Below are 27,648 nucleotides of genomic sequence, written 5' to 3'. Positions count from 1 at the left end.
GAGTGTGCATGTGTCTTTGCTGTTGACAAGAGGTGGCAGAAGCCTCAGGAACAGTAATGGAGCTAACCTGCTGTTTTTCTTCACAGCCAAGGCAGTTGCTGACCTGTCACACATAACATGTTACACACTAATGCTCAGTTCTTTTCTACAGCTCCCACACATCAAATACCGTTAGCGTTATTTGACCTTAAAGGGCATTTACTTTCTGAAAGGTGATGTATGCACAAAGATGTTTTGCTTTTGTATGTGTAAGGTTTGAAAAGTGGGAAGTACAAATCATTTCAATCTGCACCATTTCTTTAACAGCTGGTCTCTGGGAGCAGCTGGTATATGATTTTTGTGATTGGTAACCCATAAGAACTTTTTTTCCCTGAATGGCAGTACCAAGTTCCCCCCCACAGTTGTTGCGTGCCAGGAAGTTGTCAGATAACCAAGTAGAGTTGTCATGGCAACCCCCTCTGGAAGCCAACTCAGAAATTCTGTACTACATAGTGAGAGTGTGGTAAGTGCTCTTTACTCTTGCTCTGTCAAATCAGACATTTAAGAGAGCTTATACACTGATAGTCAAAAAGAATTGTTCACATGCACATATGTCATACACTGATGTTTAGCAACTGTTTTTGATGTGTTTATATTATTTGTTTAAGAAGGGAAGCCACAACAATTGACAGATATTTCAACCACCAAATTCAGAAAGTAAAATTTAGGCACAATTTAAAACCCATTGAGATCTTGTGGGGAGGCACTGGGACATGTGAAGAGAAAAAGAAATTAAACACTGAAAGGAATTGTACATGCACTGTTTGTTTGTAATGATCCATGCCTTCAACATATGGTCATAGTATGAGAAGAGATTGTATAACTATAGGAAGAGAAAGAACTCAGTCCAGTTATTCTGTAACTATATTAAAAAGATTTGAAGCCCCAGGAAACCAAAATCTTTGTTTTTTTTTCAAAGTGGGTTAATCTTGTGGGCACATGATATACACATACAAAGTATGTTTGTATGTACAAAGTGTGAATAACTTTCTAAGGCCCACTAAATAAATAGCTGTTGTATTTTGCCAGAATAAGCTAGGCAGTTCTAATATTGGGTCACGTATGTAAGTAGTAAGGCTGATGTGTATCTGTTTGTTTGATCGACCAGCCGTGCCAGCATTGCCTAGATGCACATCCAGCAGTAAAGTGAAAAAGCATCTTACCTTCTTTACAATTCCACATAAAAGGTGTGTGGGGGGTATAAGGACCACACCACTGACAGTTCTCAGATTGGTTAATAAGATTTTTAAGCGGTGTTTGATTATATTTCTTGTGCTTTTTCAAACTTTACTGGATGTGTAATATAACACTAAATTTTAGTATCCTACAAATACTTTTTAATATTTTACACTGGGACTTCCCACAACATTCTTCACTGCTGTTCTCAGACCATCAATAGCATTGGCTTTTTCTATTCCACAGATTTCCCAAAGTAGACTTGTAATATCACATTGGGCATCTTGCATAGTCTTGTTGGAATATGCATAATACGTTTTCCTTCTTTAAGTAGTCAGACAGGATAAACACATCAAAAACTTACTAAACATGCAGGACATACATGCATGTGAGCAATTCTTTTAACTGTTGGTGTAATTTCAGTTGTGCTAAACATATGTGTATATTAATTTGTGTTTGTTAGGAACTTGAGCTCTGAATTTGTAGCAAATCTAACTGTAACGTCAGTGGTGGTAAATGTGGATGGGCCGGGGCAGTATAACGCCTCTGTGAGCAGCTGGACTCGCCTTGGAGATGGGGGAGTACTGATCTACATCACCTTCAGGACATCAGAGTCTGGTAAACACTCACACACACTCCTACACACATAGACATACTTGCACCTCCATTCACCCTCTCACCCTTTCCATGTACAAATACACTGCGCATTCTTGCACACACAAAAATGTCATCTTTTTATATAAACTGTAGTATTTGCACAGATATCTGAAAGCGTTTGTCTGTTTGTTTAGTGTGTCTGTGTTTCTCTCTGTTGCAGCCCCCTCCGACCCTCCACAAAATGTGTCGTACACAGTCCTGTCCACTACGACAGTAAGATTGAGTTGGAGCCCCCCCACTCAGCCCAATGGTGTTATACAATACTACACTATCTACTACAGTGACAACATCACTGTCTCTACCCAGGTGCACACACAAAATACCCATATTTAAACATGCAGCAAAATGTAATATTCTAGCTCCGAACAGGGATAGGCAATCAAACAATTTGTCATTTTTATTTTGGCTGGTTATATTTCATTTGATTGTTGCTACACCTGTACCAAAATTTGGTGGCATAATTATGCATAAGTCATTGTGGTATATAGCCACTTGCCACTGACTTTGATGAAGCTCTTTATTTGATTCATGTGAAGTGCAGAAGGTCTTATTGAAATTCCTGAATCATGTAGGCACTTCTTTGTTGTCCATCCAGGATTGTATTTATGTCGCTTTTGTCATTTAAATCTCAGATTAAAAACTAATTTCTTTATTTGTCCTGACTAGTTAGCCTAGGATAAATAAATTGATTAATGGATTGAAATGTTTTTTATTTCTGGCTTTTTCATTGATGTTTTCTTATGTACAATGTCAGCATTTATATAAAAAGAATGTAAAAATCCATTAATGAGAATCATCTTGTACACGTGCGATGCACATACACTCATACATTAAGGGCAGAATGTAACTCTCTCTGTGTCTCTCCCTGTGTAGCAAGTGCTGGGTTCAGTGCAGTGGGCAGTGCTGACTGGGCTGAGAGCGGGGCAGGAGTACAGGGTGTGGCTGAGCTCTAGCACCTCCCTGGGTGACGGGGGGGTGAGCAGCACTCCCCTTAACTTCACCACCCTGGAGGACGGTCAGTCTCCTCACACAGGCAGGGAGCAGGACAGCAGCTCTGCACCGCTTTTCCAAGCACTTTCACTCTTCAGTCCCCCCAAAAATCACACTAAAACAGCAGTACAGACTCACATGCCCATACAACACACACATACATGCTCAGCAGCTCTGTGAAAGGGGACAGCTCTCTCTGAGCTGCAAACTGTGATTGTCAGGTCTTCTAGAGTAGAAGACAGAGGGAGAGAGCAGGAGTGTTTATGTCTCTGTGTACGTGTTTGTGGATGTGTGGGTTTTATTGTCAGACTCCAGACTGTCCCAGCTTGTGTTTTCTTTCACTGGCTGTGCTGATGTAGAGAGAACTATGTCACTGTTGGCAATGTTTACATTATGGAAAAATATTTACATTATTATACATAATTGCATAATATTAGATAATATATCATTATGCTGTGACAATCAGGACAGAATACTAACATTTCTGCAATACTATAGCAAGTATGAGACCTTGGAAACCAGATTATTACCAGTTTTGGTGTGATTTTGGGAAAAACGGTGCAGAGCTGACCCTGAGAGAGAACGGAGATTCTCCCCTGGTGTGTGAGGCTGATGAAGTGTTTCACATCGTTACATAATAATAATCCCTCCCTCTCTCTCTCTCTCTCTCTCTCTCTCTCTCACTCCCTCTCTCTCCCTCTCTCTGTTTCTATGATTGTTTGGTTTCTGCAGCTTCACTCCATTTGTCTGGTTTGTTATGGTCCTATGTTGCCAGGACTTAATCTATACGTATGTCTATATAGGGCATATCTATATGTTCTTATGTTCTGCACATTTCCATGACACACTATGCAAATATACCAACTGATATTCACTTTGTTTCTTTTTTCTGTTTATCAGTCACCCTTTAAGTCATTTTGCAGGTCAAAACTGAAGGAAAACAAGCTTTTTCAGTTGTCAAAATGAAGATAACCTCCTTTCTTTTCCTTAATTTATATTCATGCATTGCATGGAGTGTGATATTTGAAATATAATGATGTAGTTGCAGTAATGGAGTGGTTGACTAGTTATGAATTTGAATACCTACACTGATTATATTAATTTGTCTGTTGCCTGGTGTGAACTTGTTGCTGTTTTGAATGTAACACAGTGAGCTTTTTCGTATGATTTAAAAGCCTTGCACATGTGCAGCATTTGTATTAAACAGAATAGCAATATTAATGACCACACTTCAGAATAGGGAACAAAATGTGATGCATGTTTTTTAAACTGACTTCTAAAAGTGAGTTATATCCAGGCACTTCTTCTGAGGTGATTTACTTGTTCCCTTTTCTAAAGTGTTTCTAAACTAATTATTACTCCTGTATAACAGTGGACTGATAGTGGCTATCTCTCCCCTCTGCAGTGCCAAATGGTCCAGTCCATAATCTCTCAGCTCAGCTCTATGGCTCTACAGCTGTAGTGATTAGTTGGGATCCCCCTCTGGAGCCCAATGGTAGAGTCTTCTACCAGCTGAGCTTGCAGGAGGTGGGCGTTACCCATCCCTCCATCAACCGCACAGACAACCGCACCATCACCAAGACCACCACCGACACAGTCTTCCTCTTCACCAAACTCAGGAAGTATTTCCCTTATGTTCTCCATGTGATCCCAGCAACCAGTGCAGGCTCCGCTCTAAACCACACCTCTGTCCTGCACCTGAGAACAGATGATGACAGTAAGCAGTATGCACTAATTTTTGCATATTCACACACACACACACACACACACACACACACTCTTAAAGGGTCAACATCATGGAAAACTTTTTTCTGATGTCTAATGTTTTTCGGAGTCCGAAAATTTATGCCATACATTTTAGCCTGGGCTGTTTTTTAACATGCTATTTCAGCCAATTAGATGAAAAGGTCATTTACATAAATAAGTCTCACAGGCAGTAAAAAATGATTCTGTTTAATACTAAGGAATAAAGGGAGGGTGGAAGATGTTCATGCTGTATTATGAATTATGGCCATTTCTTTTGTCTTTTAAAACCACAAAATGTTGTAAGTGGACAAAAAGTTAAATACAAGAAAATGTAGGATGTTGACACTTTAAAATCCACATACACAAACACATTCACATACACTCATAACTCTTTGCTGCATCTGAGGACATATGATGATAATGAGCAGTTTGCACTAATTTAAGCATCCAATTTTTCAGACCTGTTTTTAAAGTGTAAAAAAACTTACATTTATGTGTGTGTGTTTTTAAAATGTAAAGAATTGCTTTTCTCTTTCTTTTAGTTCCTAGTTCTGCTCCATTGCTGGGTATGAGCAGGAACCTCTCTGCCACCTCTATGCTGGTGTCGTGGTATGCCCCTATTGAGCCCAATGGGGAGATAACAGAATACGCTGTAGTTCTAAATGGTCCTAGAGGTTCCAACAGCTCATACACACCTGATACCCAGCTCATTCTCACATACCTTGTCCCATATACGCCCTACAACCTCTCAATCTCCGCAGTGAATCGCAGGGGCATGGGCCCTTCCCTCACTCTGGCTCTGCACACTGATGAAGCAAGTGAGTTATTATCTTCTCAGAGCAGCTCATTTGTCTATCTAGCTTTAAGTTATTACCTGTGAACTGTCTCGATTAGCCTCTCAGGATATAATATTACTCTGCCAGCATTACCGAACTTAAAAAGACCAGTGGACCCTTAAATGTCTTTTGTTGACCCATGAAAGAGCCTATTATGGGTGACTGAGGCACGTAAAGATGGCATCTCGTGTGACTCTGTTTTTGTTTGTGTGTTTGTGTGTGTGTGTAGGTCCAATGTCTCCACCACGAAATCTGAGTATCTTTAACCACTCTTCTGACTCAGTGTGGCTCCACTGGGATCCTAGTCTGGAGCCCAATGGCCTGATTCAACATTACGGATTCAAAATAGTGGAGCTGAACACGAACACCATTACATACCAGGTGCTTAAACACTGTGCTTCCGTATGTGGATGTGTGCACTGCAAAAAATAGTATCTTGTCAAGTGACATGATCTTCAATCTTTTTCTTATTTTAATATGGTTATGCACTTATTATAAGATTATTCTAGCTTCTTCTAGACATTTTTTACTAGTTTTAGATATTTTCATCAAGTAAAATTATCTCACTATAGTGGCAGATAATTTTGCTGATATCAAACACATTTCTTAAAACAAGCAAAATTATCTGCCACTATAGTGAGATCATTTTACTTAATAAAATCACTTAAAACAAGTAAATAATGTTTGAAGATACCATTTTTTGCACTGTGTATGTGCGTGGCTTAGGATGTGTATGTCTTGTATGGCCTATTTGTGTGACTGCATGCATGTAAAATGCACAGTATTTATGTCTGACCTCTGTGTTTGCTGTAGAATTCCTCGGATGCCTCCACTCAGGCAGAATTAAGTGGCTTCAAACCTCATAGCTCATATGAGATAAGTGTTTGTACTTACACAAGAGCAGGCAATGGAGATTTGTACAGTCTTCCAGTTACCTTCACTACCAATGAGTCAGGTAAAACCCACAGACATTATACAAATACACACACACGTACATTTGATATAATACACTGGGAATCATCAGCTCTGTTAAAGGGCCCATATCATACATTTTTTGTGCTTTTGTGTGGCTTTATGTTAAATAAAACAGGCTGTTGTATGTAAATGACTTATGTAAATGCTGTGATTGGCTGGTTGGCAACTGTTAACTGGCAAAGCCGAAATCAAGGATACAGTCCCTAAAAACATCAATTATAAAATGGAAATTTCTTGTTCTGAAATCTAATTTGCTGAGCCATGCTCTAAATATCTGTTGTCCTTTTGAAAGTCATGCATACAATTCAAAAATGTTGAATTTAAAACTTGAACAATAAACCTGCCTATTCAAATAGGAGCTGTTGTTTATTGAAAATGAAATTAGATTAAACTGATAGGATTGGTCAAACAATTGTTTATATGTTGGTTTGTGGTTAATAGGTTTATCATTTATATCCCTAATTTGAGCCATTTAAAACACCTGACTTGGCTGAGCAAGAGTAAAGAGCATTTGCCCAGGCAGATGTTTCAAAATATCTGAGTGTGTGAGCAATATGTGTGTTGCAGTGTCCGAGGCGGTTGGGAATCTGACCTGTACAGGCTTGGATTGGGATTCAGTGTATATGGAATGGGAGCCTCCAGTTAATCCCAATGGAGAGATCCTACTGTACCTCATTAGCTCAGCAGATCGGAAGGAGGAGGTGTATCCTTTAACACCCACGCACACACTCACACACACGTTCAGCAGCCTGCAGCCCAATTCATTCTATGTGATCTCTGTGGCTGCAGTTAACTCAGCCGGACCAGGAGAGGACGCTAACTGCTCAGCTCACACACTCCCAGAATCAGGTACAATACACCAGAACATTTTAGTCTTCTCCTTTGTTTCTTTTGTACTGTGCATGTCAATCCTAGAGCAGTCTAATGTTTTATTATGGATAAATGCCTTGTGGACTCATTATGAATTATAAATTACAATATCTCTCTCTCCCTTCTCTCTCTCTCCCTATTTCTCTCTCTCTCATTATCTCTCATTTAATCTCTCCCTTTGTGCCTGTCTTTTTCCTTTGTGTTTCCCTCTCTGTTCCCTCTTCTCTCACTCTCTTTCTAAATATCTCTCTCTCACTCTCTCACTCTTTCTGCTGTAGTTCCTGGTCCTCCACAGTTCCTCTCTGTGGTGAATATTAGCTCTAATACTGTGACTCTGCGCTGGCTCCGTCCTGTTAGAGTTCCTGGGCTTTTGCAGGGTTACAGTGTGCAGAGGCAGCGTTTGGGACAGTCATGTGAGGCGGAGGAGTATCCATCCTGTGTGGAGAGTGAGGTTGTGCTGTCTGTAAAGGGGACAGGAGATGAGGAGAGAGTCACGCTGCAGTCTCTGCTTAAATACAGACGCTATCGCATCAGAGTGGTAGCACTCACCAGTGCTGGAACAGGAGAGCCTACCGGATGGATCTACATACAAACACTTGCAGGCAGTATGTCTAACACACACACACACACACACGTGTGTACATACATACACATTTGTTTTTATACCTTATTAGGAAATGGGGTCATATGTACAACCTAAGTATTGAGGCATTAACGTATTTTCGTAGTTTGACCCTTCAAACCCTCTTTAGTAGTCAAGGCTGAAGCCCAGCTGCTTTCACAGTGCCATCCTCGACTCTAGAAAGCTTCTATTCAAAGGTTACAATTGTAAAGGAGTTGGAACCATTAACTGTATACATGATATTTAAGCAATAGCAATCTATTGCTTTACTAACACTTTACTTGAACCCCTCTTCATAACATTATCCTAACCATGCCTTAAACATGTTATGATAAATATCATACGCTGTTATGAGGTGACAGATTTTATTCAGTAATATAACAATGTCATGTTATGGTATTCATAGTAATCATGAAAGATGCTGTAATATTTGATGTTATGGCAATTTATAGCACTACTCTAGTTAGATGTCATGACATCAGATATTATGATGCATGTCATAACAATTAATTTTAATGGTAATATGACACTGTAATATTACTGGCCATTATCAGTTATGACAACTCATGAAAGCATATGACATCTCCCATGATATGTTGATGGCAAGGTTATGTCAGTGTAGCAGGACTCAAGTAAAGTGTTACAATTGTTTTTTTACAGCAGTTCTGCAAAATATAGAAAATAGCCCAAACATTGTAACACATGTGCTTTAATATTTGCTCTTCCTTCCACCAAATATGTAGCTCTCAGCTCAGCTTTAAATACCAGGAACAATTAAATGGAGGCTCGTTAAGAGCCCTGTTCAAAGTCCAAGATAAATACTGATGCTGTGAAGCATGCCTTTTGCAATGTGGATAAAACTCTCACTATATCATATTTAGCTCAGCCATTTTTGTCCTGAAAATTTACAAAAACAAACACACACACACACACTCATCTGACCTTTATGATGCACTTACATGTGCAGGTAACAACTGATGCTTTCCCCTTTCTGTTTGTCTCACTCTTTCTCTCAGACCCTGATGCCCCTCCTCGCGCTATCTCAGTAGTTCCTTCCTCCTCTGGAATGAAAATCGAGTGGAGTGAACCAACAATCATTTCAGGGCCCACCTCCTACCTCGTTGACGTTGTTGCTGTGAGTCAGAGTGATTGGCATAAACTAGATTGACCCATATCAATTACTTTGTGAAGAAACTCAATTTAACTTTTAATTCAGTTTAGCTTACTCTCTCCCATTCCTCTTCTCTTTCAGTTGGATGGTTCGGGTCGCAATATGAGTATCGTGAGACAGTCAGGAGAAATGAGGACAGTGGTTATTGGAAATTTGACTGCGTTTACCCAGTATTCAGTTACTGTCACTGCCTTTACTGGAGATGTGGCTGATGCTCACAGAGATGGCATGGCCTCTGAGCCTGTTCTCATCAGAACACTGGAGGAGGGTGAGAGAGTGTGCTTTATAAGGGTGTGTGTGTGTTGATTTCCCAAGGAGTTGCCCGTGCAGTTTAGTTCATGCATGTTTCAGAATCATAATAAGAATCACTTTTGTCACATACATTTGTCTTGTCTTGATACACTTATTGCTACTGATCAGAGAACCTAAAAATACATTAGTCTATGTGATTGGGACTGTATGTTAGAATTGAATTATGTTGAGAAAATATGCACTGCAGTCAAAAGTTTGAGGGTGTCTTGCCTTCTTTTGACGTTAGAATTCAATTCAGTTTTGTCATTATATATATGGGGGTACAGTATAACAAAGCATATTTCGGCTACTTCCCTGATGCGTAAACATTGAGACAAGGACAAAAGTGCACGTGTACCAGTAGGATGACAGTACTAGTATTGTAACAACCCACAATAAATTACACATTAGACAGTAAATGCAAAATGCAAAATAAACTAAGGACACAGAAGTGTACTGGTGCATAGAAGTGTGAACATTTGCAAAATATGTACAGCAATTTTAGTGGTAGTGTTCAGTAAACAGTATGAATGTAAGTCAAGGCAAATGTTCAGTACAAGTAGATAGAAAGTCAGACAGCAGCTCGGAATAACATTAAAGTGTAGTGTTATAATAGTTCAAGTTGTGTTTGTTTTCATGATCTGGTGGGTGCTGTGGGTGTGAGCAGTTTAACAGCTCAAGGGTAGAAACTGTTCTTGAACCTGGTGGTTCTGGCTCAAATGTTCTGATTTCTCCTCCTAGATGGCAGCAGGAGATACAGGAAGTGGCTGGGGTGTGTGGGGCCTGAGGTGATAACGCTGGCTTTCCTTACACATCTTTTCTTGTAAATGACCTGTATGGGTGGAAGGGCAGCTGCAGTGATGTGCTGGGCAGTTGTCATCACCTTTTGCAGGACCTTCCGTTTCCCAGCAGTGGAGCTGCTATACCAGACTGTGATGCAGCTGGTCAGGATGCTCTCCACTGTGGACCTGTACAAGTTGCAGAGAAGCTGATGTGGGAGATTGACTCTCCTCAGCCTCCTGAGGAAATAAAGGTGTTATTGGGCCTTTTTGACAGTTCACTCTTTCCTCCATGGTCCCCCAATACTTAGTGTGCACTCTGCTCACCTTCGTATAATTGACATTGAGGGAGAGATTGTTGTCTGTGCACCACTCTGTGAGAAGTTTCACCTTCTCTCTATACGCTTCCTCGTTGTTGTTAGTAATAAGGCCCAGTATCGTATCGTCAGCGAACTCAAGTTGTGCTTGGTGATGCAGTTGTGGGTACACAGGGTGTAGATCATGGGTGATAAGACACAGCTTTGTGGACAGCCCGTGCTGAGAGAGAAGGTGAAAGAAATGTGGCTGCCCATCCTAACAGACTGAGGCCTGCCTGTGAGGAAATCCAGAATCCAGCTGCAGACTGTGTGACAGATTTCTATGGTCTTGAGCTTGGAGATCAGTCTAGACTGGATAATTGTGCTAAATGCTGAACTGAAATCTATGAACAGCATTCTTACGTAGGTGTTCTTGCCCTCCAGATGGTTCAGTGCAGTGTGCATTGCCAGGGATACTGCATCTTCTGAGAATCTGTTTGTACAGTACATAAACTGATGAAGATCCAAAGTTGTTGGGAGGCAGTTCTTAAAAGGAATCAAAAACAGGCTTTCAAAGCACTTCATTATGATGGGTGTGAGTGCAATTGGGCAATAGTCATTGAGGCAGGTGATGTTCGGTTTCTTTGGTATGAGTATGATGATTGTGGTTTCGAAGCAGGTGGGAACAGTAGACTGTGCCAGGAAGAGTTAAAGATATCTGTGAAAGTGACAGCCAGCTGGCTTGTACACGCTTTCAGGACCTGTCCTGAGATGCCATCGGGTTTGGCAACTTTGCATGTGTGCATTCTTAACAGGGCTCTCCTCACCTCATCTGTAGACAGTGTGAATATCATTTGGCAGAAGAAAGAAAAATACCTGTAATCTATCCTCATTTTTATTCAGGTGTCCTCCTTGGTATGAAAAGTAGATTTCGTCTAAATAAAGATTTGATCAGGAACATGGGAATGAGTGGGGTTGGCATACATGAAAATACTGTGGCTGGTAATGGCAGTTTTTCCAATGCTGATACCGATTTTGAGAGGCAAAAATTTCTGAAAATGGTAATTCAAGATTCAAGAGTTTTATTGTCATATGCACAGCAGAAAAAGGCAGTTACACTGTACAGTGAAATTCTTACTTTGCTGTTCCTCCATTCACCAATATAGTCTTAGAAAAAAATATATAAAGTATAAGAATATATTAAATACACTGAATAAGTATAAATACACTAAGAACAAAAAAGTAAACACATACAGTTATATGTGCAAAGTTGAAAGAATAATATCAGCTGATAGAATTTTATATGTATATTTTGCATTTAAATTTTATATTCCACTCTGAATTGTAAAAGATCATCTCCAGTTCTCAGTGGTCATATTTTTTAAACTCAGATAAACAGCAGAAACTCATGGTCTTAAATAATATAAATATTGTAGCACTAGTGGTGGAGTTACCCAGAATTCCCAGGCTTACCCAGGCTTCTTTTATTTACTTCTCAGTTTTCTTTATAGAAAATGGCTGTTCTCATGGTAAAGGTTAGGTTTAGATGCATTTGTTTTTGTTTTTTTTTAAATCATGGTGGTGTGTTGTGTTCAGATTGACCAGTTTAGCCTGTGTTGATGTCATATAGTTAAAACAGGAGTGCCTTATGTTGGGCTGTTCAATGGCACAGCCTTCTAATGACTGAACATTTTTTACTGTAGAGGGGTCTGACTTGTACATTGCTTGTCTGCCAATGTTGGAGTGCTGGAGGACAAACCTGCTTGTTCTGGTTTAGAATGAACGTTTTCCATGGAGGATTTTTTGGATCAGGAGGTTTGCTGAGTGGAAGCAACAGGTAGTGATCTTGGCAGTATGGTCTTTACTTTTGTGCAGGTGTTCAGTGGGTAGGAGGTTACAGTCAGTTATTTTGTCCTTGACGTGTAGACTTTTGCAGTTGAGCCACATAATCACAGATGCTGTGACACATATGTGATGACACTTTGACTAATGACTGCGTAGGAGTGTTTGAGGATGGGCTGAGTTTCTTTCATCATGATGGCCTTAATGTTGAAAGACTTCACAGTGACAGCTGTGGCATTGATTTCTGTGGGGAGTGACACAGGGGGTGTTTAAGAAAGTCAGTTGTCATTTTCACTGTCTTGCTGATGAGCTACAGATTATTTTTAATGCATTATGTGAGGCATCGCACCTCCCTCATATAGAATGACGCACCATTGTATGAGATCAGGCCTTCAGGGGTCTGTCATCTGCAAATATTTATGTTTTGGCCAAAGGAACTTTAGAAACCCTTTCAAGGTGTACAAAAGGTTAATTATTGGAAGTGGAGACGACCTGTGCCTACTACTTATAGTGTCGTCTACTAGATCTACTAAATCTACTGGATTTTTGTGCAAACTGTAAGGGATCCAAGAGGATCATACTCATACTTGACGTACTAAATGATCATCAATTCGTGTGACTTTGTTAACACAGAAATGAGAGCATGCAGTCATTAATCATGCTTTGCTTTTTACTTCGCGTTTTACTTTGCTTGGCATGACAATGTTAACTCCTAAGTGTTTTTTCTGTTTTGTCAGAGCCAAAAGATCCACCCAAAAATGTGACCCTGACGGTGATTCCGGAGGAGGTGACTCGAGTATACATAACATTCCTTCCGCCAGATGAGCCTAATGGGAATATCAGTGCCTACCGTGTTTCCATCTACCGTGATGGACAGCTTGACTTCCACATTGACAGCGTGCATGTGATTAGCAACCCAAACAAGACCATGACTGCTGTTATAGAGGGGCTTAAGGGGGGCTTCAACTACAGCATACGGGTAAAGAACCTCACACCCTCCGACACATGCAGAAGTGCAGATATAAGGCCCACCTACCTTAGAAGACCACTATCTTGAACTACAGTTACAGACTGTAGCCTGTTTGTTGTCATATGCAAATTAACCATTCATCATAGGTCAGGTTCAGAAACTCACCACTGATGAATGACCAAAGCATGGCTAAAATAAACTGTGACATTAGCTGAGCTACAGTCTCAAACTGTACACTTGTTTGATAGACTACTACGGTAGTTGTGTCTAATGAACTGACCAGTGAATGTGTATGTTATATTTCCAGACAGATGTCTATTTTGTTTATTATTACCATATGTAGTGAAAACCAATCCAATAAGAATCTTATTTTCAGTTTGACCCTGTTTTATATCAATACAGCAAGCACTTCAGAAACATATAAATACAAAAGTACAGTGGACAGATTAAAAACACCACTTCAGAACATTTAATAAACATGTTACAACAACTTGAATCATGAAACACAACTACGTGATGTATTTGTTTTTGTATATTTACAGATAGCTGCAGTAAATGGAGCAGGTTCAGGGCCTAGCTCAGAAGTTCGGGTCACCACAGAGATGAAAGGTAACATCAACTCTGTGTCTGTATGTCGTTCTGCAGTTGTAATTATTTCTATTTAACGCATTGTTCATGGTTCCCATGTGGAAAACATAACAAAATTGATAAAAAAATGTCCTGGAAGTATTAGTGAAGTCCTGAAAATGATATATTTTAGCATCTTTTTGTTGCTTTTTTTTTAGTTTGTTTATACCTATTGTAGTTTGAAATGTTACAGTGTTGCATGTAGACAGATACGTAGTCACTATGTCGGAATGCCTAGAAGACATTGAACCTCTCAAAATTCCAGGCTTAATACATACTAAGGCTTATTATTCAGTAACTATAGGGACTTCAGTGCAAACTGTCTGAGCTGTTCTTAGGTTATAGAATGTAACCTGGACATTTAAGGGCACATTCTATAACACATGGCAGCTTCTCACAGCGTTTAACGTTTACTTCTAATATTTTAGTAGGACTTGTGATCAAATGATGATCAGTTGAGGAATGGTTTGTGTGAGTGTATCAGTATATCACAATCAGTGAGGGGATGTTGTGGGTTGCATTGTTGACTTTAATGTTACGGATGTCGCCAGTTTCTTGAGCGTGTATAGAAGTCGGGGAAACTGTTCAGAAATTTGTCTTGGAAAAGTCCTGGAAAATGATTTCTTAAAAAGAGTGAGAAGTTACACTGATGACAGTTACACATTGCACACTCTTAGCCTTAACCAACAGAATCCCCTGGCCAAAAGATGGGCATGCAAGGACTCATATTTTGAAAACAAGAGTGTCATCAAGCTTGTTTCATTAAGTGGTCATAATGTAGGCCTCTGTTTACAACTGAAAGCACTGACTACATAAGTGTAACACATATTTAAAACATCTTTAAGCAGCGTTTTCATTCTAGTATGGGCAGTAAGTCCTACAACTGTACTTTGTACAACTGTTTTTTTTTCCATGATAGGCATTATACAGTGAAATCTGTGTAGGAACACAAATGCTGCATTAATAATATGAAAATGGCAGTATTAAAATAGATATTGTCTAGTGAAGGTAAAGTTTGGATACTATTAGGCTTTATTTTAAAGGAATTTTACTGTTTAATTGTTTCATATTATCAAATACATTCAAACTTTAGTATCGTCACTGTATCTTCAAGATGGTAACATTACAAGAGAGGGCAAAAAGTTCTTTATTTTCAATGTAAGTTAATGTAAAGAGATTTTATTCCAAGCAGTTTTGGAGCATCTCTATTGGTCAATTCAACATCAGTACAGTACACGGCTGCTGAGACTTAGAAGCGTGCCAAGGACTAAATAATAAAAGGCTATAATTATCAACTAATGCAAGGCCCTGAGATTCACCCTTAAGTGGAATTGTCACAGTTGCCATGACCACAGACTGCTTCACTCCGCCTCCTCTTAATCAATTAACCTTTAATTTGTTATCTGTGTAATCAGTGTCTGTCTGTATACAGTCTTTGTATTTGTTGTATAATCAGTGTCTGTCTATATACAGTCCCTGTATTTGTCTTTGTGTGTTATTGTTTGCACTTCTTTATCCACTGGTAAACACTGTCAAAGCCTGTAGGGCTAACAGAGATTTCCTGAAAGAGATTTGAGGAATATAATTTAACCCAAGGCTGGGCCTAATCAGTGTTCAGGAAACTGATTCTTACGTAACATATGAGAAAACCTTCCCATAATATAAAGCTTATTAGCGTTTGAAAGCATTTGTGATTGTGATCTGAGAGGCTGTCGTGTTTGATTATTGAGTATCACTTGATTTTCAGAGACAAAATGTATTTGTATATTTTCCTCCCTTGGTGACTGTCCTTTGCTCATGAGTCAGAATTCATCTGTTACAGACCAGACAGGCTTTCAAGAAGCTTCTTTGCACAGTTATTGCAAGAGCAAGCCTTGAGCACTGTTTTAACATAATGATCAGGATCAGCATGATGGTCATTTTGTTAAATTATATTTGGGAAAGTGTAATGATTTTAGTTTAATTCTGTTGGTTGGCTAATTGTTACTCTAGCACTAGGGGGTATGTCGTGGGACAAATGTATGTACAAGCACAAACACAGCCCCAAAATGGGCCGTATTCACCCACAACGTGCCTGAATGTAACATTTAGTTTTGTTAAGACTGCAGCTGATCATACAAACTGCACGCAGTCCCAACCACTTACAGCTCACTTGAGAGGCACAGGGTTTCAAAAGCACAGTGAAATAATGAAGCTATCAATAAGCTTAGGACAAGACAGGAAATAACATTGAAGACTGGTATTAATAAATACTGGTATTAATAAATAAATGTAATTACCACCAAAATATTCTACAGGGGTGTTTATTTTACTCTGGCTAAAAAAACAGAATGAGCATACAATTGCAGGCACATACATACGTCTTGTCCGGAGAGCCTAAGGTTTATTCTGGTGGAAAGCATTCTGTCAGCATCTATTTGAAGTTTGTGTCTCTGTATGCCTTGTCTGCTGCTATTGTTAAAAGAAGTTTTTTAAGACCCAAATACAAATTTTACTCCTGATTTTAAAAGGTGAAGTTTAGTAAACTGAGCAGAATATATAATCAGCCAGACAGATAATATCTCCAACCACTTTTTTGTGCGATCCTCCAATGTTTTTCAAAGCCCTCCCTGAAATACATGCGCATGAAGAAGAGATGCACATTTAGTGTTTTACTGTGCATGTGGGCCATAAACTGCACATTTAGGCTCATACACCAGTTTCATCCATTACACATATGGAAGCAGAAAGCATTTGATTTGTGCCTAAAACTGGCACGAAAAGGATTAATACATCAGCATGATTTTTTATAATTAACTATTTGCTCATTTCTATTTTTTAAAATAATTAGGCTGTAATGCGTCAATCAGACATTTGCTCAAACATGTGTCTGAATTATAAAAATAGCCTGGCTAGACAATGGCAACAGTTGGGAGCCAGTTGACTGATATCTTGAGTCATAGCCCAGACGTCATGTACTGTGGGGGTTTTAGAGATGATCTGGTCTGTGCTCTTGTGCCATTAAGAATGTGTTGTCTATGCATATTTAACCCTTCTTTTGAGTGTTTATGCTGTGAAGAATTTCCTCACTGTTGTTTTTAATTCTAGCATTGAAGGAAGGATGGCTGGAGAGACTGCATAGACAGGGTGAAAATTCCTAACATTGTGTTTGTATTCTGATTATTTCATTTCAGCCCCACCTACGCCATCTAAAAGGCCAATGGTGGCTCTGAACAGTGCAGGTGTTGTCATGGCAACATCTAAAACCATCACCATCGAGATGCCTGAGTGTTTCTTCTCTGATGACAACGGTCCTATTCAGAAAATTCAGGTCATCATCTCTGAGCCCGCAGGTCTCTGTTAAACCTTCATAACACCAATGACACAACCTCACAACACCACGAAACCTACTGATATATACCAAGCAAAGTGATAAACTTTTTCAAAATGCGATTGTATTGTAAAGTAGAAAGTTGACTCTCCACAGTTTTGGAGCCTAGGCTTATTTATCTAATTAATCAATTATTAAGCTTAAGACTTATATTAATCTAATACATATTATTGTTATTTATAATATCCAATATGAATTATTTAGTATCTGTTATCTTCTTAAGAAGGTGAGATACTTAGTGGTGGGTCTACATACAGGCCTTTAGGGGTTAAGGGGTTAAATTTCTGTGCTTTCTTATTCTATATTATGTTTTTCTAAGAATAATACTTAATACTAATAATACTAATCTGTGCTAGATATTAGAATGTTCAAATAATATTTACTACATTCTTTGTTTATACAATATTTAAATAATGGGTACTATAATGCTACACCCGTCTGGCAAAGGTGTCATACATTGTAGTTACATTGCATTATACAACTGCATAAAACACAAAAGTTGTGCAGTGTAACTAATAGTGATATAGAATCATGTATGTAGTGTTGATTCTCTTTAATCGAATTACTTGTGTTAAAAATGTCTTTAAAGAATATGTTTGTGTTGAATGAGCTTCTAGTAAGACTATTCTGCCTGTGTCTATTCTCAGTGATGGACTACAGTAATGTGTCTAACTGGAAGAGCGTATTTCTCCGTTCTCCTGCCCCGTACGTGACTGATGATGGCTTTCCTAACCCGGAATGCCCTGAGATTCTGGGCCGCATGGGCGCAGACAGCAGCACTTATGTTATAGGGGCAGAGGAAGACTGCTTCTCTGAGGATGCACAGACACTCTGCAATGGACCCCTCAAACCCAAAACTTACTATGTGTACGATACAGACATATACATTCTTATACTTTTTGAAGCCATATCCATAAAGTACCTTCATCAGACACGCAATGCATTGAGAACATTCACAGACAATTGTAACTTGTGCTTACAGAAAGATACACACGCACACTGACTGCCATGCCTCCCGAAGTAATACAATAGCTGTGCAATTAATGCTGTGAATTCATTTTTTGCTGGTTTTATAGATTCAAATTTCGTGCAACCAATATCCTTGGCCAGTACACAGACTCGGTGTACTCAGAGCGGGTTAGAACTGCAGGTAAATCTGGAGGAACTCCATTACAGGATGAAATGAAGAGAGCATGAAATGCCATTCTAATCATTTTTTCATTTTCATTCTTCATCGTGTTCCTGTCCCTCTTTGCTGCTCTCTCACAGATGACCACCTTTTGACTCGAGATGAGCAGATCATCCTGGGAGTGCTTTTGTCTTTTTTTCTGGCGTTATTTTTAATCTTGATTATATATGCATCTGTGCGGTACGTAGTTGTAGCAAAACATTTGAGTAAAAAAATCACTCCTCTGTAAAAACTTGATAGAGAAAACTATTCTAATAATGCAATTCATTGATGATGGTTGAAGAGATGTTTTTTTGTTCAACTGCAGGATCCATCAGAGACAGAAGGAGGGTGGGACCTATTCCCCACGGGAGGCAGAGATTATTGAGACGAAGCTGAAGCTGGATCAGCTAATTGCAGTGGCTGACATGGAGCTAAAAGAGGAAAAAATCAACCGGTGAGCCAGCTGAAATGCTTACATATGATATCCTTGCATAAATGTGTTATCGCTTCATGATTAAAGTATTGCATTTATAATTAACTGTTAAAATAGCTATGTTGAGAGTAGGGCCTGACTGATGTGAAAACGTGGTGGCAGATACTATTTTTATAGGGTTTAAAATTTCAATGACTGATAATATTGGCTGATATAATTCTATATTTCTATTTTAGATTTTAATGTTATACTCTAATAAGTTTAGGTAAACATCTCTGACAGAGACTGTCAATTATCAAACTTAAAATGTAAGAAAGAACAGAAGATTTTGTAGCATTTGAGGCAGGGCTACCCAGAATTATTTGCGTGTTTGGTGTGTGTTATTCTCATTCTAATGGTTAGGTTTGTATACATATTACATGTTTTTGTTGTTCTAACCATGATGATTATTTCAATCAGTCAATCAACCTTTATTTCGACTCAGAAGTACATTTAGGGTGACCCTCATTTACAATGTAGCCGAGCAAATTACAAGAGGTTGAAAAAATGAAATGAAATTTACCAACTAAAATGGATGAAAATCATCAAGACAAAAAGGTTTATTTAAAAAAATAATATATATATATTTTAAATAACAGCTCAAATAGGAAACAGGCATAAAAACATTAAAATTAACTAAAAGAACCAACTTAGGTAATGAGAAAAGTACAATTTTAGGAAAAATTACTACAATAGAACAGAATTAACATCAAATAAAACAGTTGCCATAAAATATTAAAATGATTATTTGTATTCAAATTCACAAGTCCAGCCTGTACTGTGGTGTTCCTCAGTGGCGTTTTGCCCTGTCACTGGGAGCCCATGGTGTCAAATCGATGCCACGACCAAAAAAGTTGGTAATTATACCTAATATTTTCGCAGATACTGATGGGTTGTCAATATCGGCCGATATTATCTGCCACCTGATATACTGGCTGGGCTCTGGTTGAGAGTAACATGTTTCAACCTGTGACATCTTGGAGTCAGTTTTCTTCATAACAATGCTCCTCAAGAACTGGAATGTTTCAGATTTGCCTCATGATCAAACATGCATAGTTTCCCTGCCTCCCTCGTTCACTCCATGCCCTTTTTTCTCAGGTACTCCTCCTTTTTCTTTAGGAGGAAGGATATATTTGTCATCCAGTAAGTGGTTGAAATGGTGCAGTCGTGTCTGTGCTCTGTCAGCATGTCTCCAGTTGCATGCTCTGGTTTCTGCATCTTCCGTGTCCTCTCTCATGTTTTCATAACTGTCACCTCATTTATCTGATTGAGCTTCCAGGTGTGATTGAGTTTCATTTTGTTTTCATTGTTTCATTTGGTTTATTAGGAATTATATCAGTGATGACTGTTCAGTGACTCACTTTAATCTTCATGTTTTAGTCTGTAATCTCTGAATGAATATTAGATGTGTGCATTGTTTCCTGTGCAGTAGTTTAACATTCCAGGACTAGAATCTTACTCTAAATAGACAAATAGATGTTGTGAACCTCATTTAGCTCAAGTAGCTTCTTTTTTACTAACTGCTAATAGAAAGCATCACACATTTGTGGCACAGTTTCACATGGTCTCTTTTATTAACATTTCAGGCTGCTCAGTTATAGGAAATCCCTCAAGTAAGTGATACGTAGATCAGTATTTTTATTGTTAAAGTAGATTTTTTAAATCATGTGTTTTATACAGTGCTGTGCAAAAGTCCTAGGCAGGCAGTGTTTTTTGCCTGTAAACATCTATATAACATTTGAATAAACAAAAATAAATACAATGTAACAAGATTTTTTTGTTAAAAAAAAATGGTTATTCATATGTTGGTTAGAAGAATACAGAAAACAAGTTTGGTTCCTAGCTTCTCACTGCACTCCAGCTATTATATGGATCAGCACATGTGATTTACACCCTTTAATATAATGAAGGATTGGTTAGTTAAAGCAGGTATTAGACAGTAGCTGTAAATATTGGGTTTCCATGAGGAGAGCTTTGGAAATGGCTAAGCAAAGCCTTTGACTGTGTCGACCATGTAAAATTATGGAATGTCCCCAGGAGACAATAGCATCTCACTGTTCTTATGAGGAACCACAGTCATGACAGAAAATGGACAGACTGAGTTAAAATGGACAGAAAGGTGTTAGACAAGGCTGCATACTATCATCATGCTTGTTTAACCTGTATGCAGCATATATGCTAGGAGAAGCAGGACTAGACGAGGATGATCAACGATTGAAGATTGGTAGAAGAAACATCGATAACCTTCGATATACTGGTGACAACACTCATACCTGAAGTCTCTTACAAGGAAAGTTGAACAGAACGAGAAGATGGAACTTCATCTCAATGTGAAAACGAAGGTTATGTCAACACAGAGGACTGCTAACGTTAACCTTGATGGTGAAGATGCAGACGTGGTGGACAGCTTTTGGACAGCTTTTTCTTGGATCAGTAATGGAAAACAAAGGATCCAGCAGTCAAGAAATATGACACAGATTGCCACTCGGCAGAACAGGGATAAAGGAGCCTGAAAAGATCTTCAAATGTAATGGTCTCTCTGCAGACAAAGATCAGTCTAGGGACCATAACCAAAATATGGTCATTTTGGCCAAAATACAGGATATCAGCATCATTTTGGAATTTTGGGCTGATGCCAATATCCAGTATTTGTTTTATCTACATATGTACAGATGCTCATACCGATGTAGAGGCATAAACAGAGAAATATAAACCCTTTTATAGTGTTACAAATGCAGTAGAACGGATTTGAAACATCAGTTAAATCTAAACATCTGTCTGATGCCTCTTTTTTAGAGCAAATTCTACCGATACCAAGGCAGGACAGAAAAGATATTAATGCCTTTGAACTTGGATGGAGTACTTTGAATGGCAATAAAAACAAACAAATGGATCCTTGACAAAATCAAGCCTCTCCTGTTGCTCAAAGCTGAGATAAAACTGAATCATATGAGAAGAACCAATTTATTGGAAAGACAGGTATGCTTAGAATAGTTGAACATAAAAGAGGAAGAGGAGAACCAGCAGCAAGATGGGTAGATATAACTTGAGGAATCATGAACAAGCCATTAAAAAGCCTAAAGACCCGAACAGAAGACAGTTCATTCTGGAGAAACACTGTCTGTGTATTTCTTTATTTCTATTTACTATAATTTTTTAATACTATAATAATATAATAATGTAAGTGTTATCAAGTAAACTCTTACTGCCTAAATAAACAACTTTACTTATTTTCTCAGAAGACTTTTACAGAGTACTGTAAATAAGAGAGGTAATTGGCTCCTTTATGTTTTGAATCTCCATCATTAAACATGTTTGTGCTTTTATACTTCTGATTTAAATAGACACGTTAACTTTGGTGGAAAGGGTGTGTGGAAAATTGCTTGTTTACGATTATGATAATGAAGATGATAATCTGTAATGCTGCTATTAATCTTCTTGATCCCACTATTTATTTTTCTCTCTGTTGTGCCCAATTTTAGGCCAGTCAGTAAGAAGGCTTTCCTTCAGCATGTGGAGGACCTTTGTGCCAACGACAACGCCAAGTTTCAGGAGGAGTTTGCTGTAAAGTCTATTAAGTGTTCTGTTATAGATTTGTTTGTATCAAAAAGAGACTACTAACAAGTTTCAATAACTATATGGACCACCAAATTAGTTCAAACTGAGGTCCCCCAGTAATAAAACATATTTAAAAACACAAATACAAAAGTATTCAGATCTTAGATACTTACAAGAATTGCAAGAATTGTGATCTATTTAAACCCAAGACATTAATTAGATATTAATAAGCTAAATATATACAAAATTACCATTCATAAGGTACTTTCTTTTGGGAGTTGTCTTTCCCAAACACTAACCCCTAAATTTCAACTTGTGAAAATAATACTTACATAATTTTTTAGTGTTGTTTTTAAAAGATCTTTTTCATTTCTTTCAAAGTGAAATTGAAAGGTTTAGAGTTATCATGAATATGTATATGAATATGTACATGAATATCATGAAAATTCATTATCATGAATTTTTTAAATTATTAAAACTTAAAAAATGCCATCGCATATTTTCATGTCACTACCAAAACACAATTTTATTCCATTGGCGGAGCCTTATTTTAGCCACACCCCTGCTCAAAATTAGCTGAAGTTGTCACAGCATAAACAGTCACTACCAAAACATCTGGTAAAGTTTCAGTAGTGTTATGATTGTTTTGGTATCGACACAATGAAATGTACAGTCATTTGTTTTAATAAAATAAACAAAATTAAGGTTCACTTCAAATGATTTCAGTCTAAAGTTAATTATAAGTCCAACATGTGACTTTGAACCAATTCGATAAAATCATCCATATGTGACTAGACATGATTCACGTGATTTGTGATTGGTCGGTGCCTGTGTTGCAGGAGCTGCCGAAGCTGCTGCACGATCTGGCTACGTCAGACGCTGACCTGCCATGGAACCGTTCAAAAAACCGCTTCACAAACATCAAACCCTGTATGATACACACATACTTTGATCCACTCTTCACTTTGAAATGTTTTTTTAACATGCAGTGCCTCTTCAGTTAAAATGTTTTTTTTTCCCCAGATAACAATAACAGGGTGAAGCTGTTGTCTGAGCCGGGCATTCCAGGTTCCGACTATATCAACGCTAGTTTTGTCTCAGTAAGAGTCTCAGAACTATGAACTGTCTAAATCTGTCTACTTATACTTCCGCATTTATCCCTCTATATGTGTATCTATGTAGTGATAGCTATATTGTGGGCAATATTGTGATTATATTATTGTTAATAGTAATAAATTAGACCTTTCTAATTATATCATTAGTATCATCAGTACTTCTAGAACACTGAACAGCTGCATGTATCAGAAAAAAGGCAGATTTAGACCAATTGTAGAAATAATACAAAACAATCAGTGAATAGTTACTGCATAGAAACAATAGCTGATTGAATGTTAGTCCAATATGTCCTTATTGTTTTATTAAGTTTTTTTCAACATTTTTTTCTTCTTGTTCATTTTTAAGTAGTTTATTTTTAGAAATGTTTAATAAAAATTATTGTACGCATACAGTGGTTTGCAAAAGTCTGGTCAAATGACAAATTTTGTTGAATTCTTAGTGAAAATAAGTTAACACATCTTCTACAGAGAACACGCTTTATTAGGAAAAAATAAAGTATAAAATGTAAAGTGTGCCATAACTTTTGCACAGGCCACATTTTATGTTTTACTTTTTGTCCCAAAATATTAAATTCAGCAAATAAACAGTAATTAAAATGTGCGGTAGTCTTATTTTCACTTAGAAAATCACCAAAACATGCTATTTGACCACGGACGCCAAAATTTTTGCATACGCCTGTAGTTTTTCAACCCTTTATTAAAACAAGAAACAAAAAGATGCATTACTGTTTTGCTTGTATTGCTTGTTGTTACTTGTTTGCAAACATAATAAAAAACAAAATGTGATACATATTATGTCTTCAAGTATCAAGATGTTATATTGTTGCAGTGTCGTTTACCATTAATCTGTAGTCTCTCACATTTTCTTTCTTGTCCCTGTTTTTTCCTCCCTGTGCAGGGCTACCTGTGTCCTAATGAGTTTATAGCCACTCAGGGTCCTCTGCCAGGCACAGTGGCTGATTTCTGGAGAATGATTTGGGAGACCAGGACCAAAACTATTGCCATGCTTACACAGTGCTTTGAAAAGGGTCGGGTAGGTACATATGGTTTTGACTGTGAACGCAAAAGTGGTTACGGTAAAGTGTTGGTAAAAAACTGATCAAACATCTGGCCCCTTGTTGCAGATTCGCTGTCATCAGTACTGGCCAGAGGACAATAAGCCAGTCACTGTATTTGGGGATATCATCATCACAAAGCTAACAGAGGATGTGCATCCTGACTGGACGGTCAGAGCACTCAGAGTGGAGAGGGTAAATAAACAAACAGTAATATTACAGTTAATTACACAGACAGGCACACACAGACAGTTAAATACTCAGGCAGTCTCCTGCTCACAGACACTCTTTCTCTTTCTTTCCAGCATGGAGACTACATGGTAGTGCATCACTTCAACTACACTTCCTGGCCAGAGCATGGCGTTCCAGAATCCAGCTCCACACTCATCCAGTTTGTCAAAGCTGTCAGGTCAAACAGAGGCCACGACAACACAACCATCGTAGTGCACTGCAGGTCAGCCATCAGACATCAAGCCATAGTTAATGTCAGTGCAGTGTGTAATGCATTGACATTAACTGGAGAAGAGTGTTTCATGTTTGCATCTAGTGGAGTTGTTAGTGTATGGACACACAATGGTCAACCATAACAAAGGTAGGTGTTGACATTGTAAGGTGGATAACCCAGCACATTGGATTTAATTTGAAGGTATTTGCATCTTCACTGGGTGAACCACACAGGCCTGGAAGCACATCAACAGGGAAGATACCAAAGAATATCATGGCAAAAAATGAAAAGCATTCATCACTGTCTGAACACCAGATGTTTCTTGGATATTCCAGTTGTTGCAGCTTAATTAATTTTTAAGTTACCCTTATTAGTCCCACAACGGGGAAATTTCACTTCCGCATTTTAACCCATATGTGCAGTGAAACACCCACATACACACTAGTGAATCCACACACACTAGGGGGCAGTGAACACACTTGACTGGAGCGATGGGCAGCCCTAACCACGGTGCCCGGGGAGCAGCTGGGGGGGTTATGTGCCTTGCTCAAGGGCACTTCAGTCACATACGGTATTATTATTATATAGTTTCCATAATAAACATTGTTAAGAGCTGCGATGACAGAACAGACCAGGCTACCTCATACACACAGTGCCAGAGAGACCTCACTACATAGATGGCACAAACTGTCAGAAGCATCTCTGTGCTTGAATTGCACAAGTAACTTAACCATTAGGCTAAACGACCAATAGCAAAACATACACCTGCACGGTTTAAACCAGGGTTGCACAACTCTGGTCCTAGAAGGCCCCTGTCCAGAACAGTTTGGAGGTTTCCCCACTCAAACGCACCCACTAAGCCTGGCAATTAACAGATAAGTGTAACCAGGTGTGTTTGAGTAAGTAAATCACCAAACTGTGCTGGACCCCTGGTTTAAATGCTCCTCCATCCTGAACTACAAGCCTGTAAAAACGCATCAAACATTAAGATTGTTCTCACATAGTATTATGTTTTAAGTGTGCCAGGCAGTAATTTATACTTTCATAAACAAACAAACACACAAACAAATAATAAAAATGGCCATTCTTGCGTGCCTATATAAATATGTGTTTGTTTATGTAGTCTTTATAAAAAAAATAATCTGTTGAGGTAATGCTGACTGTTTCTCAGCATTCCGGTGCACAAAAAATGTGCTTGCAGTTCTGATGTAAGTAGATGCTTGTTTTTCCTTTTCTTTTTTGCACCATAGTAAGTGGTGCTTTTGTAATTTTATATGTTTCTATTAAAATATAATTTTTCTATTCTTAAAGGAGATTAGTTAGATTTCTGTTTACACATCCAAAAAAAAAGTTTGTACTTGCATCACAACCAGTCAGAGGCACACTATTTTAATAATAGTTTATCGTCTCTCATTGGCATTTTATGTTAATGTTGTTTACAATGAAGAAAGAACTAAATGAAACTGAACTACCACTAAACATGCTGTTATAAGTGCACTCAAAAGAACGTCTTTCCACACCACCACAGGCCCACCCACAGGCAACCATGTGACATGTGGACCAATTGCAGTCAGGAAGAATATACAACACATATTCAGCACACTGTGTTTAAAACAAATACAAAATTAATTGTAATTAATGTTGATTTGGCAATATTTAATTAGCTTCAATTTGATTTTTCTGTACAATAGTTCCAGGGAAAACCTTGGTTTGGTACAGAATTGGTATATTACATTCATATTACATTATATTACACTCATCTCATTTACAGTAATGGTTCTCTAAAGATCATTCTTTGAAAGGTTCTGTAGAAAAGCAAAAATTATTCTTCTATTATCTTAAATTAAGAACTCTTTTTAGAACTTTGTTTTTTTTTTTTAATGTAGGAAAATATAATGTCAACCTGATGCCAGCTTATTTAAATGAAAAATTGAATGTATTGAAAGTTAAAAAATTTGGAACCATTTTGGTAGTTTTATTAGAACTGTAATATTGTTTAGGCTAATTTGTCCATGTAAACATGATCTCTTGAACTAGGAAGATTTTAATTCCTAAATGCTTTAGCATATACATTTATACATAAGTATCCTTAAAGTAAACATGACATTCTGAAGTTTTACTTCATGGCTATAGTGGCTTTTTATGTGTGTGCAGTGCTGGTGTGGGCAGAACTGGAGTGTTTATAGCTCTAGATCACCTGATTCAGCATGTGAGAGACCACGACTTTGTGGATGTGTATGGGTTGGTGGCGGAGCTGCGCAGTGAGAGGATGTGCATGGTGCAGAACCTGGTAAATCATTCACACTCAGCCACACTATGTACATTTGCTATTTCACACCATTAACTGAAAAAAATCCTAAATACTGTAAATTGTAAATAAAACAACGTGATGTTAATCTCAATTTTATCTTCTGTCACACAGGCTCAGTATATGTTTCTGCATCAGAGCACTCTAGATCTGTTGACCAGCAAAGGTAACAGTCAGTCAATCTGGTTTGTCAACTACTCAGCTCTGGAGAAAATGGACTCACTGGATGCTATGGAAGGTAAAATAATGTCACATCAATGTACTACT

At 38.2% G+C, this 27,648-nt stretch overlaps 1 protein-coding gene across 1 annotated transcript in view; it reads left to right on the top strand.

The window, feature by feature from the left end:
- The window catches only part of ptprq (protein tyrosine phosphatase receptor type Q), a 64,144-nt gene that overhangs the window by 35,899 nt on the left and 597 nt on the right, over positions 1-27,648 (top strand). The window contains exons 34-58 of the mRNA XM_036585404.1: positions 4,268-4,579; positions 5,151-5,426; positions 5,674-5,825; positions 6,258-6,399; positions 6,987-7,268; positions 7,568-7,894; positions 8,928-9,046; positions 9,164-9,350; positions 13,028-13,269; positions 13,803-13,869; positions 17,061-17,219; positions 17,905-18,124; positions 18,334-18,407; positions 18,527-18,626; positions 18,754-18,882; positions 19,999-20,043; positions 20,487-20,513; positions 22,383-22,464; positions 23,298-23,388; positions 23,482-23,558; positions 24,472-24,606; positions 24,698-24,823; positions 24,934-25,082; positions 27,228-27,363; positions 27,496-27,619. Of these exons, the coding sequence (XP_036441297.1) occupies positions 4,268-4,579; positions 5,151-5,426; positions 5,674-5,825; positions 6,258-6,399; positions 6,987-7,268; positions 7,568-7,894; positions 8,928-9,046; positions 9,164-9,350; positions 13,028-13,269; positions 13,803-13,869; positions 17,061-17,219; positions 17,905-18,124; positions 18,334-18,407; positions 18,527-18,626; positions 18,754-18,882; positions 19,999-20,043; positions 20,487-20,513; positions 22,383-22,464; positions 23,298-23,388; positions 23,482-23,558; positions 24,472-24,606; positions 24,698-24,823; positions 24,934-25,082; positions 27,228-27,363; positions 27,496-27,619 (3,780 nt within the window). The remainder of the gene's footprint in view (positions 1-4,267; positions 4,580-5,150; positions 5,427-5,673; positions 5,826-6,257; positions 6,400-6,986; positions 7,269-7,567; positions 7,895-8,927; positions 9,047-9,163; positions 9,351-13,027; positions 13,270-13,802; positions 13,870-17,060; positions 17,220-17,904; positions 18,125-18,333; positions 18,408-18,526; positions 18,627-18,753; positions 18,883-19,998; positions 20,044-20,486; positions 20,514-22,382; positions 22,465-23,297; positions 23,389-23,481; positions 23,559-24,471; positions 24,607-24,697; positions 24,824-24,933; positions 25,083-27,227; positions 27,364-27,495; positions 27,620-27,648) is intronic.

Source organism: Colossoma macropomum, unplaced genomic scaffold (assembly GCF_904425465.1).
Source record: "Colossoma macropomum unplaced genomic scaffold, Colossoma_macropomum, whole genome shotgun sequence".
NCBI lineage: Eukaryota > Metazoa > Chordata > Actinopteri > Characiformes > Serrasalmidae > Colossoma > Colossoma macropomum.
The sequence above is the reverse complement of the archived record's forward strand: the minus strand, read 5'-3'. Positions and strand labels throughout refer to the sequence as shown.